The 18,230-nt window shown below is 36.4% G+C and overlaps 1 protein-coding gene across 1 annotated transcript in view; it reads left to right on the top strand.

Moving 5' to 3' along the window:
* Positions 1-18,230, top strand: part of LEKR1 (leucine, glutamate and lysine rich 1) — a 185,409-nt gene that overhangs the window by 56,228 nt on the left and 110,951 nt on the right. Inside the window, exon 4 of the mRNA XM_058556444.1 lies at positions 17,822-17,941. Coding sequence (XP_058412427.1) covers positions 17,822-17,941 — 120 coding nt within the window. The remainder of the gene's footprint in view (positions 1-17,821; positions 17,942-18,230) is intronic.

Genomic DNA, 18,230 nt, shown 5'->3' on the forward strand with positions numbered 1-18,230 from the left:
TGATGTGTCTGGATAATTAGTTAACAAGAGAAGTTCAAGGCAAAGTACTAATAACTAGTAAGTTGCCCAAACAGATAGCAGGGCTCATGTTGGAGAATCCAAAAGTCTAATTGCTCAACTGGTGACAGTTAAAGGAGCTGAATTGTAAGACTGTGGTCCTGGCCTAGAAAGAGAATATTAAGGATCTAGTCTTAGGTGGGGTTACCAATAGAAGACTAGATTACAAGAAACCAAGATATAAGCCTATTTATTAATGGAGTGTAAAAAAATCAACAGGAAGAATGAATTGGTGCAGAGAATTGGACAGGACTGTTGAAGTCAGGCCTAAAATCAGAATTGGTCCTAACAAGCAAGAGAGAGAGGAGGAGAAGGAGAAGGGCGTGTGGGCAGGAAGTCAAGTCTCTAAGTGGGGAAATCCTAAGGCAGTAGGTATGAGATAGAGTAAGCACTGATGATGTTCTCAATCAACGAGAGCATCTGTGAGTCGAGCTTTATAGGAGAAACAAGATTCTGAAGGAGAGGACTCAGCGGGAGGACACACTGATAGACGGGGTAGGTCTCAGTGAAACAGATATTCCCGGGCCTAAGTTTTGGTGGAAGTTTCTTAGGTAATTTCTGGTAGAGCAGTCTTTCTAAAATGCAAATCTGATTCCTGCTTCAAATCCTCTAGGGCCCCATAGGACTGAGGGAAAAGTGCAAATTCCATAACATGACTCACATGATCTTTAGTTTGCCTTCAGTTCTTGTCATTCCACATCAACTACTAAGAATTAACCAGAATATGCCATCTTCTGTCAAGCTTCTGTGCTTTGGCTAATGCCCTTCTGGAATTCCTTGTTTGTTATGCCCTTCTCTGCTTCACACTGACGCTAACTCATTCTTTACCATTCAGCTCCTTTGACTGAGTCCTCCTCTGTGCTCACATAAAATTCTCTGCATGCCTGCTGTTATAGTCTTTTAGTGCTGGTTGACCAATGGACCAGTCTTCTGAATTAACTGAAGTTCTTTGATGAATGAATAAATGCATGACTCAGATGAGACTGTGAGTGGAGAGAGTTATTTCTAAGATTTAGCCCAGTTTGATGGTCAGCTTGTTTGAAGTGCCTCAGGCCTGCTAATGATAGCTTCCTGTTTGCAGTGAAGGAGCCATCCAAAAACTTTCAAGACGTCTTCCTTAGCTGGTTTCTGTATCTCAATAGAGCTCTTTGTGGGATACTGGAGGCTTGCAAGGTCAGGATATATAGGAGAATCTGTTATTGAGGGGCTTTGGAATTCTAATTATCCCTTTGCTGTCAAGGGAGGTTTCAGGTTCTATATTTTGGAGAGTGGAGAAATCTAAAAAACATAACATAGTTTTTGTCTTCAAGACCTTGGTGGAGGAATGGTATTGGGAAGACGTTCCCTGGCTGTAATTTTTGTCCATGGCTCTTGCAGTCCATGATTTGGGCTACTTGGCAAATATCTGAAGATCAGATAGGTGAGACTCTGTGGATGTGACAACGTGACGAATTGTGGGTATGAGAAAACACTGTTCATTAGCGCCCTTCTCCTATCTTTTGGATTGGCCTTACTGATCTTTAACAAGAAAAATATTAACATTCAACTGCATAAAGATGGTGGGAACAGCATCTTTAGATGTGGTACTGTTAATCTTCTCCACGGTCAAAGAAACTGTGTAGATCTGGGTAGAAAATTGGTTTTGGTGAACATGCCCCAATTGTCCCTTCCAGGTTGGGAACAAGATGGGGCACATTGGCCTGCACAAGCAGTCTTCCAAGTTGAAAGCAGTGGGCCCAGGGTGAAGTCAGAGACAGAAGCAGAAGGTGAGGAGCTGGAAACAAGTTTGATGATCAAGAAAGTTTGTAGCGCAGAGCCTGAGACAACCCCTGAAATAGTGTGTGGGAGAAGGAAGTCTTTGATGGAGCAGACGCCATCCTGGGTAGGAGTCCCTCTGAAGGGGACAGCTCATGTGGCCAAATGAAGCCTCTGCAGGACTCACTAGGAAGAGCAGAGTCTCTATTCTTGGTGAGAGCACCTGCTGTCTGCTTGACTTTCCACCTTTTGCTGATACTTTCTGATACCCTATTGAACACCATTTTAAATAAAAGTAATCACATAGAATGATTATTAAATTAGTGCTAAAAATAGAGCATTACCCCTCAAAGTGTATTCCAAGGGATTCCTATGAAATGTGGTTGAAAAAGTGTTCCAGGGGCCGGCCCCGTGGCTTAGCGGTTAAGTGCGCGCGCTCTGCTACTGGCGGCCCGGTTAAGTGCGCGCGCTCTGCTACTGATCTCGGGTGCGCTCCGACGCACTGCGTCTCGGGCCGTGCTGAGGCTGCGTCCCACATACAGCAACTAGAAGGATGTGCAACTGTGACGTACAACTATCTACTGGGGCTTTGGGGAAAAAAAAGGAGGAGGATTGGCAATAGATGTTAGCTCAGAGCCGGTCTTCCTCAGCAAAAAGAGGAGGACTAGCATGGATGTTAGCTCAGGGCTGAGCTTCCTCACAAAAAAAAAAAAGAAGAAGTATTCCATGGTCAAATTTTAAGTTTGGAACATACTCTACATCTGTCTTTTCTTGGTGATTCACTTTCCATATTAGCATAATAAAAGCTCCAAGAAGTCTTACAGTAAAGAAACCTGTTATTTCCAATCTTAGCTTCCTCTGAAACCATTTTTAGGGTGTGGTGGGGGCTTACTGTAGAACACACTTTGACATTAAAATAAAGGTTAATGAAACATTTGTTATGGTAGAGAAAGTGCTAAAAATCAGGCAAAAATCCCTTGATAGGAACCAAAAGGAAATTGAGAAGCTGGAGCTGGGATTTCCCCAAAAGGTTTAAATGAGAATGCATCCGTAAAGCATGTTGCATTGGGCCTTTTGGGTTGTTGGTTCTGGGCCAATTGTTGCTGCTGCTGTTATTGTTTTTGTTGTTTAATGGGAAAGGGGATGAAAAAGGCCTATTCTTGCTAGCTGTGTGAGAGACAAATTGCTGTCAGTAGGGTAGATGTCAGCTAATATTTCAACTAAGGAACCACTGCAACTTTGGACCAAATAGTCATGGTTTCTCCTTGCCTTTAAGTTTTAGTGTCTTGGTAACTGTCAGTATAAATTCAGATTTTTCTCTATGGTTTTACCATTCTCTCTCTCTCTCTCTTTCTGTCTCTGTCTGTCTGTCTGTCTCTCTCTGTATAGCATACACACATGCACACATGTATATATGTGTATATATATATTTTTTATTATGCAAAATAAAAGTAGAATTCATTTATTTTAAAGAATTCCTCAAGTGAATGGCAGGCAATTACCTTTCGTAATTTTCAGAGAAAAAATATTTGAGGTAGCCAAAAGCTCATTCAGATGGGCTTTAAATGGGTTATAAAAGCATCTAAAATCCAGCTAGCGAATTTTAGAATTAGGTGGAATGGCAAATTCAAATGCCTATGGATTGAGGCGGGTATCCAGAACAATGAGTGAAACAGGCTGGATATGAACTATGGTACACTGAAAAATACACGCTCCTTAAATGAGGCAGCTGCTCCAGGAAGTTGTTTTTGGGGGGAATGTGGGTCCATTGTTTCTGAATTACTTGGTTTTTTTAAAATCAGAGAATCTGGATCTTTATGTAAAATCTTTCAAATTTTAAATATTGGGGGAAAAAAACACTCTGCAAGTCAAATAAAACATGTTCAGGGACCAGTTTCTAAATCAGACAATTGTAAGACTGCACACAGCAGAACCGAGGCAAGTCTTCCTACCAGCTCAGCTCAGAGGTCTGTTGATCACTGAACCCTTTACAAAGACACCAATGCAATGATGTTCCCAGCCTACCCCGTAATTGAGGTGTTTTCTGTTGAAACTTATAAGCATCTGCTTAAAATTAATTTGAGACCACAGTACCATTATTTGATGATCTAAAAAAGTCACATTATGTTTCTTAATGGCATTACCATTAGGAAACTTTCAGTTTAAGGTTATAGGATTTGAGTTGGAAAATATTTAGTAAAACACTGGTAGCAGAAAAACTGGCCAAAAGAAAAATAGATTTCTTAACTGCAAGAATATTTTGACTATTATATTTTTATGTGATTTAGTAATTTGTATTTGGAGAATATTTTATAACTTTATTTCCTCAGAGTATGGCAGGCAATAGGTTGAATTTTGGATAAATACTACATTTCTTTTCCTTATTCTCTTTGAATGATGAAATGAAGATAAAGTCATGTCAAAAGATTCTTTGGGCATTTTTAAATGTCACTGCAGTATTAATGAAACTCTGAATGATCTCTGATTTGGAAGTAACCATAATAACTCACATTTTCCCATGATTATTAAATATTTTGAGAAGAAAATAAAAGTCTTTCTAACAAATTTTCTTTTCTTCCCTCCATTATGGCTGGGCAACGTCCTCCCTCTTTTCCTCCCCGCCCTCCTTGCCTGCTTTCAACCACATTTATGATGCAGTCAGAGACTTCTCTCGTCAGAAAGCTCTTCCTGTTTTCCAGGACACACAAAGAACAGCTGCTTACTTGCCTCTCTGCCTCCTCTCATCTGCCATCTGCCTTCTTCCTTTACCGTTTGTTTTTTGCCCTGTGATATAACTGTCTTCTGTTTTACTGTCTCCCACATCTGACCATGAGTCACTTGAGGACAGGTATCATTCCTTTATTTCCGAATCTTTAGTGGTGCCTGGTGTGGTATCATGCATGTAGTCGGCATATAATACGTATTTTCAAGTGAATGATTTTTATTTATGTTTTCTGTCCCTAGTGTAATTACAGTTTTATCAGAAGATAAAAATAGTGACCTGAAGTGACCTGTCACATAATCTTCTTTCCTTTTATTGAACCAAAGTTACTATTGCTTCAAACCTAAAAATGGGAAGAAAAGGAAACCTCAAATTTTAATGAGTCTTTGAACATGTTACAGTTCTATGTATTATTTCTAGAAGCTCACATATAGCTCTCTTGAACCTTTTCAAAGAAAACAGATGTATAGACTAGTATTTAAAATAACTAATATAATCGAATGATACTTTAGAGCATATTAGTAAATGTGCTATCATATTGTGTTTCAGATGCACTCTTTTTTTATTGTTTTAAACATTAATGTATAAATTATTTGCTGATGTATTACCTATTCTTTTTTTTTTTCCCCCCCAAAGCCCCAGTAGGTAGTTATATGTCATAGCTGCACATCCTTCTAGTTGCTGTATGTGGGACGTGGCCTCAGCATGGCCGGAGAAGCAGTGCGTTGGTGTGTGCCCGGGATCCGAACCCCAGGCCGCCAGCAGCGGAGCGTGCGCACTTAACTGCTAAGCCACAGGGCTGGCCCGCTATTACCTATTCTTTAACAAAAATTCTCTTACTTTTACTGTGCACTCTAAGGAATATTTGGAAAGTATAAAGTAGATGAAAAAGATTGCCCTTAATGTTACTTCCTAAGATAGCTGATACTAACTTTTTGGAGTCAGTTTCTTCTTTTAAAATGTGTTCATTATATTAACCAAAGAACCTAAAAAAATCAAATTTTTAAAGTATATTTCAATGACAAAAAGATTTATAAGCTGAGTTTCACAATCAAAATGTTATTTTTTCTATAAGAATTTTAATAAAAATTTTTAATATTTTTTATAAATATTTTACTCTTGCAGAGTAAAAACAATAAATAAATGTAGTTTATTTTTGTTTATTTATTTTTATTGAGGTAACATTGTTTTATTACATTATTTAAATTTCGAGTGTACATCATTATATTTCGACTTCTGTGTAGATTATATCATGTTCACCACCCAAAGACTAATTGCCATCCATCAACATACACGTGTGCCCTGTCACCCTTTTCACCCTCTTCCTTCCCCCGTCCCCCCTGGTAACCACCAATCCAATATCTGTCTCTATGTGTTTGTTTGTTGTTGTTTTTAAATAAATGTAATCTAGCTAAAGGACAAACGTATACCTAAATGTCACTGAGGACATCCTGAACAGCATGTAAGATTGTACTAAAATTGGGTTTCTAGAAATTGTTATACATGTCTTAACCACCAACATTAATGAAAGGCGGCAAGGCCAGCTGAGCAGCCAGCGCCTTACACAGAGCAGCTGTGCCTTCCTGTATTTGGGGAACAGCAGCTTTGTCTTGTCACTCAAGGTGCTAATATCTGTAGAGATCGACTTTTCACTAACAGCAGTCTGCAGAATGCAGATCTTGTTCCCTGATAACCTATTGAATGATGTTCAGCTTATATTGTAAAAACTCTCATAGTCAAAGAAATGCCTGGATTATTTTATGTATATATAGTATTAAAAACATTTAATTATGCAATTTGATATCCTGATTTCTAAAAATCTATCTGCATAATGTAAGAATTTCTCTGTGTTATTACATACCCACTGTAAAATTATTTTTAATGAGTAATATTGCATTGAATAAATCAATTAACCATTTCCTTACTGAACATTTGTATTACTCTCAGATTTTTGCTACTGCAAATTATTGTGGTGCTTGGCTTTCTTCAAAGCCAAAGCAAACAAAAAAGTTTTTTTTTTATTAAGATCTATTTCCTTAGGCTAGATCCCAGTAGTGAAATTCCTGGGTCAAAGAATATGAATATTTTTAAGCTTCTTAATGCATAGTTTCAAAATGCATCACAAAAACAGTATATAAAAATTTATACTTCCACAAATGATGAAAGAGAATGCTGTTTCATTGTAATTTGCCAGTATTGGAAATACTTATTTTTGTTAAATCTTTGTTAATTTATTAGATTAAATATTAGTTTCAATTTCCATTTCTCTGAATTTTAATGATATATATTTTTTGAGTTTTTTACTCAGAATATTTTTCTCTAAATTGACTATTTATTGTTATTTGCTTATTTAACTATATATCTTCCATTCGTAAGGATTGGTAGAAAGCCTTCAGTCTTCAAACTAACCGCTTAGAAGTTAAGTTTAATGGTGTGACAGATCGAGGGCCATACACTGTTAGTTAGGACTCTTGGTTGTAAGTGACTAAAATCTAGTTTGAACTACCTTAGGCAAAAAGTGTTTAACGGATCACAGATTTTAAGGAAAAAATTGAACCCGGGAAGAGCCTATGAAGCTAGGCTTCAGGAATAACCCGAAGAAAGGACGTGACCATTCCTGTTTCATCTCTGCTTTTCTTTGCATATGTTGGCTTTGTTCTCTTAACTGCAGATCTACTCTCTCTACTTACAAGGAAAAGTGGTTGCCCACAATGCCTAAGTTTTACTTCTTACATCTACTGCCACCTGAGAGGGACTGCCTGCTGTTTTCTCGAGTCCCAAGGAAAAAGTCCTAGAGAAGAGCTCTGACTGACCCAGTGTGGTGTGAGTGTTTTGTCCACTTAGCCGATAGGGTTGGCTCATAGAACACGGACACTTCTGTGGCAGTCATATGAATATTTGGAGCTGTAAGAGTCGGGCAGAGAGAAACAAGTCCTTGTATAAAGGGTTGATGATTCCCAAAAGAAAGGGAGTTATATTGGGTGGACAAAACAGTAGGCAACCACTACATGAAAAAGAGAGAATATCCCAGGATTTTATATGCTCTTTCATCCTTTAGAGTTAATCAATAGAAGAATATTTATCAATGCCTACTATGTTACCAGAACTGGGAGAAAACAATCAGGGAAGTAAGAAACATAAGTTGTTGCACTAAAGAATAAATAATGTAATCTTTATTAAGAGTACTTTAAAATGATGGTAGCGATATTTAAAACTGTGTTTTATATAAGTAATATGATTTTATTAAGAGCACTTTAAAACGATGGAGATTTCAATTTTTCTCCAAATTGTCTTCTATCCCCTTACATTCAAAAAAAATGGGAACAGTAAAACATTTCACCTCCATTTTGTGAAATTATACAGCAACTCTACAATACAGAATTATGTGTCTGGTTTTTTATTAAGTCAGGGTTAAGCTTTTTAACTTCTGCTTCTGCACTAGTAAAGCTTAAGAGTTATCATATTTAGTCAAAGGAAGATCTATTATTTTAATAGACTCTCTACATATTAAAGAGACCAGGGGACAATAAGTGAATAATCAAAGACTGAATAAAGCTCAAATGAGATTAATTAAATGAGGTTAATTGAAAAAGCAATGTTGATTCAGTCTAATGCAAGATACCATTTTCCCATCTTGTTGGGAGAGGGTGGGGAGAGACAGAGGGGAGAGGAGAGAGAAGAAAATAACATACGAATGTGTGGTATCAAAGTGAAGACCACGGCTTACTATTATTAGACTTTTGAGACACCTGCTTGTTAGCAAAGGTAAATATTCCTGATCCTTAACCCTTTGAAATGAGTCAAGCTATTAGGGAGTATATTTATTGTTAATGTACTGAAAGTACATTGATAATGTACAGGATAATGGCTCTTCCAGATAAAATTAAAACTACCTTAACAAAAGGATGTATTTTAGTAACTAAGAACTTTTGTAGGAAGATATAAATAGGTATCACTCTAATTTTCTAAATAAAAACAATAGAATACCACTCAAGAGGAAATTGTTTGTAATATTCACAAATAATTTTGTTTTAAATATTGCTCCTGTTCTATACACCTGTATGTTAGTGACGTTTCTGGTCCTGTGCATTCTCCTGTTGACAATTTTGAAGTTGCCATAGCTCCAGATAATAGGTAAAGAAGTTTGGTTTCTGCCTTTAGGGTTTCACAAAGTGCTTTTGACTTTCTCTGCAAAATAAGAGTTCTTTCTGGTTTTATTGAATCCTAAGTGATTTATCTACCTATATACTTGGGCTCCCCACCCCCTATTCCCTACTTTCTAGAAAGGTAATTTAATTTTCTGGATGCTTTTAGGTAGTGGCTAATTCCAAAGGAACAGTTACAAAAGCCACTTCTTGTAATTGGCAGTCCTATGTCAACTTCTGAAATCCATTTCCCAAGAACTCTTGAAGTACTGTCTCGTTTTGATTGGTTTCTTTGTTGCCATCCTAATTTTCCTCTTGATATTTGGGTGCCTTTGCCTGTCAAATCTTAGTAGGATACAATCCTGAAAATCTTCCACTTCATTTTTTTAGACTCTGAACTTCCGCCTGTCATCTTAGACTGCTGCGAAACCAGTTTGAGGGAAAGACTAAAATAAATGAATCCTTAGAACCAGGAGCTTGACAAAAGAGTATAGGTTACAGGTGGTAAAATCTCCAGTGATGGGATCAGCTTTCTTGTGTTTTCTAAAGTGTTTGATTATAGAGTGGAGGGAAGTTAAAGCGTGTATTAAAGTATTTTGTTTTAGAATATTTTCGTTATGAGTGATATTAATAGATGATCCAAATGAAAATAATTAAGAGGAGGCTATAATAGCTTTCCTAAATTTGTTTTACAGCTCTGCTTCTCACACAATCCATTTTAATCAAGTTGGCTAAGGAAAAAGTGGGGAATAGATAAGGGTGATAAATGTGTTGTTCTCACGGCTGTGTTGGAAGAGGGTTATAACACAAGTCATCTAACTCCCAGGACAGGGGACTGTCTCCGCTGGAACACGCTGTTAGTCCCCACGATGACTAGACAACAGCATGTCCTCACATCAACACAGTGTTCAAATTCTGAGCAGAATTGTGACTGTTAGAGAAAACCATGTGCTTGCACAGTACATACTGTATTGCAATATTTTGTGAATTGTTTATTTCATAAAGCTGATATAATATATATAGCAAAACTGAACATTAGTGCCTTTCAGGCATGTCATGTTTACCCAATCAGTTTGATTTGAAAAGAGTGAAGTAGACTTAGCACAGCGAGAATAGAGTGAACTCACGTGACCTAACCTCTCAGGGAGTGTTGTCAGAGGGCTTGAGATGCTATTTATATGTAACATTCATTTGGGGAATATATTAAAAGAACTGTTGGAAAGTGTTTTAATGCGCGTGTTTTTTTTTCAATTATGAAAAGGAAAATGTTTTGTAAAACCACAGGCTTAGAATCCTTTTCTGGGTAAATCTTAATAATTGGAGTGGGCTTTTATTAAGGTGTGTTTAATACAAATTTTATTTAATCCAGCAGTATACTATATAAGCTTAAATTTCCTTCTAATATTTCTGGATGTTTTCTCCACTTATCAATGTTAGATGTGATTATACACATGTAATGAGACTGTCTAGGTGTTTTTTTAAATTCTAATTTTATTTATTTTATAAACTTTTACTGAGGTATAACGTATATAGATAAAACTGTACAAATAATATACTTACAGCTAAATTACGTTTCACAAAGTGAATTCCCCATGTAATCAGCACCCAGATCATGAAACAACATTAACATTCCCCAGAAGCTCTCTTGTACTTCTCTTACTGTCACCCACCCAAAGGAAACTATTATCTTGACTTATAACACCATAGATTAATTTTGCCTGTTTTTGAACTTTATATAAATGGAATCATATGGCGTATATTCTTTTGTCTCGTTTCCCTCACTCACTATTATGTTTGTGAGATGCATCCATGTTGTTGTGGGTAGCTGCTGTTCATTCATTCTTATTGCTGTTCAGTTTTCCATTGTATGAATATTCCACAATGGATTTATCTATTGTGCTGTGAATGGGCATTTGGATTGTTTCCAGTTTGGGGCTGTTATAATCAGTGCTGCCATGAACATTTGTGTGCATATTTTTCGTGAATATATGAGCACGTATTTGTATGTACTAGTTGGGTGTGTGGAAATTCTGGGTCATGACGTTATGCATATGGCCAAGTTTAGTAGATCCTGCTATTTATTCAAAGTAAGTTGTGTTAATTTACATTCCCATTAGGAGTGTTTGAAAGCTCATATTGATCTGTAAATTATAGCTTGCTTCTCTTTTTCCTTGATGATAAGTCTTGGTATTCTTTCCGTGCCAGGGCATAGAGATCTACTTCATTCTTTTTTATTTTTTGTATAGTGTTCCATAGGAGCATAGGTTATTTCATGTTCCTCTCATATTGACCACGATGGTTGTTCCATTTCATTTTTGCTATTAAAAATACTACATAACTTCCAAAATTTAAACTGCGCCCACCTTTTCATACCACAATTTATACTACAGATACATTTGACTTGTACAAATTATTCATTGTATAAGTACAAGTGATTCTTTTTTAACTTTTTATTTCAAAATAATTTTAGATTTACAGAAAGTTGCAAAAATAGTACAGAAATTTCCCAAATGCCCAGCTTCCCCTAATGTTAACACCTTACGTAACTATGGTACAATTATAAAAAGTAAGAAATTACCATTGATACAATACTTACAATACTAACTTACGGACTTTATTTGACTTTGTCACTTTTTCTACTAACATCTTTTTTTCCAGCCCAGGATTCACTCTGGACTCACACATTGCATTACAGCCCATATCTGCTTAGTCTTCTTTGATCTGTTGCAGTTCCTCAATCTTTTTTTTTGAAGAGTACTCATCAGTTATTTTGTAGAATACCCTTGAATTTGGATTTGTCTGATGTTTACTCATATTATATTGAGATTATTCATTTATACCACAGAAGTGACGTGCCCTTCTCAGTGTCTCATACCAGGGTGTATATGATGTCAATGTGTCTTCTTAATGGTGATGTTAACCTTGATCACTTGGCTAAGGTGGTGTTTGCCAGGTTCCTCTGTAAAATTATTATGTTTCCCTTCACAATTAATAAATATCTTGGGGTAGATACTTTGAGAATATTCAAATATTCTCTTTCTCCTCAAACTTTCACCCACTTTTTAGCAACTATCAGTAGATTTTGCCTGCAACAGTTATTACTGGGCTCTTCTAATGATGATTTTCTTTCTCTCATTCCTTCTACATTTATTAATTGGAATTTCTCTGTGAGGAAGAGCTGTTCCTTCTCTCTCATTTATATAGCTATTCAGTTACTTATTAATATCAGTATGGACTCATTCACTTTTATTTTGTGGGTTATAATCCAATACTCTAGTTATTTATTTTGTCACTCAGTTGTTCTAGTTTTGGCCATTAGGAGCTCTCTCAGGTGGCACCTGTGCTGTTTCAGCATGCCCCTGTCTTCCTTTGAGCTCTTTACTTTTTGGCACCACAAATGTTGTAGGGTCATCTTAAATTTTCTCTGCCCCAACTCTGGAATCAACCAGTTCTCTAAGATGCCCTGATTTCTTTTATTGAGGAATGGTATTTAGAAACCAAGATCTGGGCATTGGGTGTGCTCATTGCTACTAGGGTAGCCTTGCTTCTGAACATTTATTGTATCTTTCTCTTGAATCATGACATTCAGAATACCCATTCATTCACACATCTATGGACAGCTAATCTTTGACAAAGGAGCCAAGAACATACAATGGAGAAAAGAAAGTCTCTTCAACAAATGGTGTCGGGAAAACTGGATAGCCATATGCAAAAAAATGAAAGTAGACCCTTACCTTACACCATACACAAAAATTAACTCAAAATGGATTAAAGACTTGAATGTAAGACCTGAAACTATGAAACTTCTAGAAGAAAACATAGGCAGTACGCTCTTCAACATCCATCTTAGCAACATATTTTCAAGCACCATGTCTGACAGGGCAAGAGAAACAATAGAAAAAATAAACAAATGGGACTACATCAAACTAAAAATCTTCAGCACAGCAAAGCAAACCATCAACAAAACGAAAAGACAACCTAACAATTGGGAGAAGATATTTGCAAACCATACATTTGATAAGGGCTTAATCTCCAAAATATATAAAGAACCCATGCATCTCAACAACAAAAAAACTAACAACCCAATTACAAAATGGGCAAAAGACCTGAACAGACATTTCTCCAAAGAAGATATACACATGGCCAACAGACACATGAAAAGATGTTCAAAATCATTAACTATCAGGGAAATGCAAATCAAAACTACAATGAGATATCACCTCACGCCCGTCAGAATGGCTATAATTAACAAGACAGGAAACAGCAAGTGTTGGAGAGGATGTGGAGAGAAGGGAACCCTCATACACTGCTGGTGGGAGTGCAAACTGGTGCAGCCACTATGGAAAACAGTATGGAGATTCCTCAAAAAATCAAGGATAGAACTACCTTATGATCCAGCTATTCCACTGCTGGGTATTTATCCAAAGAAGTTGAAAACACCAATGTGTAAAGATACATGCACCCCTGTGTTCATTGCAGCATTATTCACAATAGCCAAGACTTGGAAACAACCTAAGTGCCCATCAAGGGACGAATGGATAAAGAAGATGTGGTATATATACACAATGGAATACTACTCAGCCATAAGAAACGATGAAATCCAGGCATTTGTGACAACATGGATGGACATTGAGGGTATAATGCAAAGTGAAATAAGTCAGAGGGAGAAGGTCAAATACCATATGATTTCCTTCATTAAGTAGTAGATAATAACAACAATAAACAAACACATAGAGAAAGAGATTGGATTGGTGGTTACCAGAGAGGAACCGGGGAGGGAGGAGGGCAAAAGGGATAATTCAGCACATGTGTATGGTGATGGGTTGTAATTAGTATTTGGGTGGTGAACATGATGTAATCTATGCAGAAATAGAAGTATAATGATGTACACCTGAAATTTATACAATGTTATAAACCAATGTTACTGCAATAAACAAAAAATTAAAAAAAAAATACCCATTCATTGTTTTTTCAGTACATACACTTAAGGCTATAAATTTTCCTCTGAGTACTTTGATGTATAGTGTTTCCATTGTCATTTATTTCTAAATAGTTTATAATTTCCTTTCTGGCCCAAGGTTTATTAGATGTATGTTTAAATTTCCATGTATGTAGATTTTTTGAATGCCTTTTTGTTGTTAATTTTTCATGTGATTTTATTGTGGGCGATGAATGTGGATGTATGATTTTTTTCTTTTGAAGAATATATTAAAATTCCAATTGTTGCTGATTACATGGTCAATTTTTGTGATTATACCATGTGTTTGGAAGAAATGATTATTAGATGTAAGTTCCAACAATATCCATACATCAAGCTTGTTAATTATGTTACGCACATCCTCGATATCTTCACCTATTTTTCGTGTCATTGTGACCATTCCATTTCTGTGAAAAATGTGTTAATACCTCTCGTTATGATTATTAATTTGTTCTCATTGGATTTCAAAATATATTTTGAGGCTATGTTTTGGGTATACAAAAGTTCGTGTTTATCATTGTTCTTGGTGGATTGGACTTTTTATCAAAATGAAAGGGTTGTTGTTCCATTTAATATTTTGCTAGTTATTAATATCTTTTATCATTTTTAAAGCATCTATCTGGTATATATTTTCCAAACCTTTTATTTTCTACATTCCTCTGTTAATTTTTTTTTAGATGTAACTCCTGAAAGCAACATTTGGCTGATTTTTTTTCTTTTAGTATGCTGAAATACTTGTCAGGATACAAAGTGGGGCTGAAAATAGTAAGATTCATTAAAAATATTTTAAAGGTGCATTTAGGCTTTCAGAACTTCTCTCCTATCCTCCCTTCCCAAAGACTTGTAATTACCGTTCCCTGACTCTGGCAGATGGCACAGGTACTATGCAAACAGTTAGTTCCCCACCTGATCTCCCCACAGTAAAGGCCATCATTTAACAATTCCTACACACATGCAGAAGCTTACAGACAGCATTTCAGTGCCTCATTTATATAGGTTTTTTTAAAAGAGAAAATAGAATAATAAATATCCATTAACACAGATTAAAAAATTACCAAGCTTTTGTCATATGTGTTTCATCTGTTCCTTTTTTTTTGTTTGATGAAGTAATTCAAAGCAAATTCAAGACTGCATGCTATTTTCATTCCTGTTTACTTCAGCATGATGTGCCATTTTCTTATAAAACAACAGTATTATTATCCCCAAATTAGCAACGGTTCCTTGGTATTGTCTAATTCTTACTCCATGATGAAATTTCCTCATTTTTTTTTTTAAATCTTTTTAAAAACTTTATTTGTTTGAATCTGGCTCTATACAAGCTCCACATGTCACATTTGATTGTCACTTTTCTTGCTTCTCTTTTATTTAGAAAAGTACACCCACCCCCACTTTTCTCCTTTTGTCATCATTATCTTGTTGTAGAAACTGGACCAATTGCCCTTTAAGTGCCTCATTCTTAAATATGAATAGACAACAAAGGATCTCCAGACCTTTGAGGGAAGCCTCAAATGTGAAAGACAAAAAGCAAAACAAAGAACAAAAATAAACCCAAAGGAAACAGAAGCAATGCAGTGAACTGAAGAAAACTTTAAAAACACACTATGATTGATATCCTCAAAAAAAAAAAAAGAAGAAATTATATCCGTGAAACAGGAACAAGGGGTAGTAAGATGAGGATCTTTTGGAGAATAAGAGAGAATTCTTGGTAATTAAAATGAGATAGCAGAAATTAAAATTTTCAGAGGAAGGATGGAAGATAATGAAAGTAGAACAAAATATCAAAAGTGGTAAGATGGCAAAGAAAGGGTAAGAAAACTAAATCTCTCCAGGAGGTCCCACATCCAAAATGCTAGAAAGATGTTCCAGAAAGAAAACAGAGAAAGTGGAGGGGAAGGAACCGTTCCCTGTAGGGGAAAATTCCTGGAAGTAAACAGCATCAGTTTCCAAAGCAGATACTCACCATGTGCCCAGCACAGAGAATGACAATGATGATATATTGTGATCAAATTTAAAAGTACAAAATGAAAAGAGAAAAATGTTAAAGCGCCTGAACTAGGGTAGGGGTGGGGTGGAGAGGACCTACTATGTATCATACAAAGAGGTAGGAATTAGAAAGTCATGGGACTTCTCAGAAGCAGCACTGGAAGTTAGAAAGAAGTGAAACAGTGCCCTAATTTTTGATGAAGGACATGTTCCTGATCTATGATTCTGTATCCAGCCAAACTGTCCAGTCTGAGGTAAAATAAGACATTCTCAGATATTCAAGGTCTCAAATTTACCTCTCATGCACAAAAAGCTCCTGGAGGATTTACTCCACCAAAACGAGTAAACCAAGAAAGAGATAGAACCAAGATACAGGAGATCCAACATGAAGGAGAGCTGAGGACAATTCCTGAACTGATAAGGGAATGAAGTCCCAGGAGGACAGTTGTGTGGTCAAACCAGAGCATACCCAGACTGGAGCAGGGGAATGGAGAGCTCTAGGAAGGCCGTCTCCTGGAAAAGAAATGATGTGGAAGGGTTGTCTGCTGTGTCTGAAGGTATCCAGAGAGGGGAGTTACACCCCGTCAGATTCGGAAGAAGTATCAGTGATAGGCACACAGAAAACTAAGAAAGAGGAAAAGGAGATGGTTTTTAATCCAGAGACAATGAACAGTTGTACAAGAAAGGAAATGTGATTGTGGCATAACATGTGGCTCAGTAGTGAAGAATAATGTCAATACTGGATAAAAGATTGATGTAACTATATTGGGAGGATGAGGGGAGAAAAGCTGTGTGTGTGTGTGTGTGTGTGTCTGTGTGTGTGTGTGTGGAGAGAGATGTATAGGTGTTTAGGTATGTGTAGGAGGGTCAGTTCTTATTAGGATTGTGGTAGAGACTGCTAGATGCCTACCCCAACATCCGTTCTTTCTTCATCCTTGGTAATAGAACTATGGATATATTTGGGTGCTAATCCTTCCAGTTAAGAGATAGCATTTCTGAGCTTCACTGGCACCTATGTTTGGCTATGTGTCTAAGTTTAGCAGAAGTATTCAGTGATATTCCAGGAAATCTCCTTAAAAAGAGCAGTGAACCATTATTCTCCTCCTGCTGCTGGCCTGCAATGGGAAAGTAGTGGGTGGAGTTTCAGCCATTATCATGGAACAGGAGAACAAAGAACACACACGGAAGATGGTAGACCAGGGGGTTGAAAAGATCCTGCGGCCCTGATGACACTATAAAAAGCTATCATATTGGCATTGGACTGGCTACCAAAACACTTGTTTTACGCGAGATAATATACCCTTGTGTATTTAAGCCATCATATTCAATTCTCAGTTATATGTAGCAGAACTAGATCTGAACTGATTTTTTTTGTGTGTGTGAGGAAGATTAGCCCTGAGCTGACACCTGTTGCCAATCCTCCTCTTTTTTGCTGAGAAAGATTGGCCCTGGGCTGACGTCTGTGCCCATCTTCCTCTACTTTATGTGGGACACCTGCCACAGCATGGATTGATGAGAGATGTGTAGGTCTGCACCCAGGGTTCCCAACCTGCTAACCCCAGGCCACCAGAAGCGGAGCACGTGAACTTAACCACTAGGCCACTGGGCTGGCCCTGATTTTTAATTTTCTAAATAATATCTAAAATGAAATATTAAGAAATAACAGTAGAAGCATGTTATTTAGTAATATAGAGGTAAATACAAGAAGAAACAGGAAAAAAATTGAGAGTATTTGTTTTTTTGCAGTGGGAATTGGGATAAAGGTAAATGATTACTATTTTTTAAATAATTGTTTGAGTAACATCTGACATTTTAAATTGTGTACATCTATTACTTTAATAAAAATTAAATTGATATTTGTTTAGTTACATTTTAATTAATATTTCAAGTACATACATGTTCATTGTAAAAATTCAAACAGTACAAAAGATATAGAGTAAAAGTTATGTCTGCCTCAGTATTCATTGCCTTTCCCCACCCATCAGCTCCACTCCCCTCCCCAGGGATAGTGGCTGTTGGCGTGGGTCTCTCCATACTTTTTCTATACATCCATTTAACATATATAAAGATGCATAGTGTTCTTCTTTTATTTTTATTAAAAATGTATTTAAATTTTAATTTAAAGTATTCAAAAGGGAATATTTAAGCTTGTAATGGATGTTGTTTTGTTTATATTTTTAGAATTCGAGATGCAAGCATGCAGCTAAAAAGTCACCAGAATGAATTTCAGAGAGTACAGGAGGAACTGAGTGATTTGCAGCATGCGTTAAAAATTAAACAGAGACAATCACAAGTCTTCAGGTAAGATTATCTTTAAAGAACTGAAAATTATAAGATTGAAAAGATACTTTTAATACTAACTTTATAAACATTCAAACACAATTTAGTAATATAGTTTCTATATTTGGTGGGGTTGAAGAAAATGAAAACAAATTCACTAGTTTTTTTAACCAATAGCTCAACTGAATAGTTTTACCAATGAAATTTAAATCAGACAAACACCTTGTTCTTATTTTGCAGTGACACTTGGAATTAAAGGACAGTAACTAATTCATTTCCCTCTTGACCAGTATTTCTTGGTGTATTTGAT

The sequence above is a fragment of the Diceros bicornis genome, chromosome 15 (genome assembly GCF_020826845.1).
Source record: "Diceros bicornis minor isolate mBicDic1 chromosome 15, mDicBic1.mat.cur, whole genome shotgun sequence".
In the NCBI taxonomy this organism is placed as follows: Eukaryota; Metazoa; Chordata; class Mammalia; order Perissodactyla; family Rhinocerotidae; genus Diceros; species Diceros bicornis.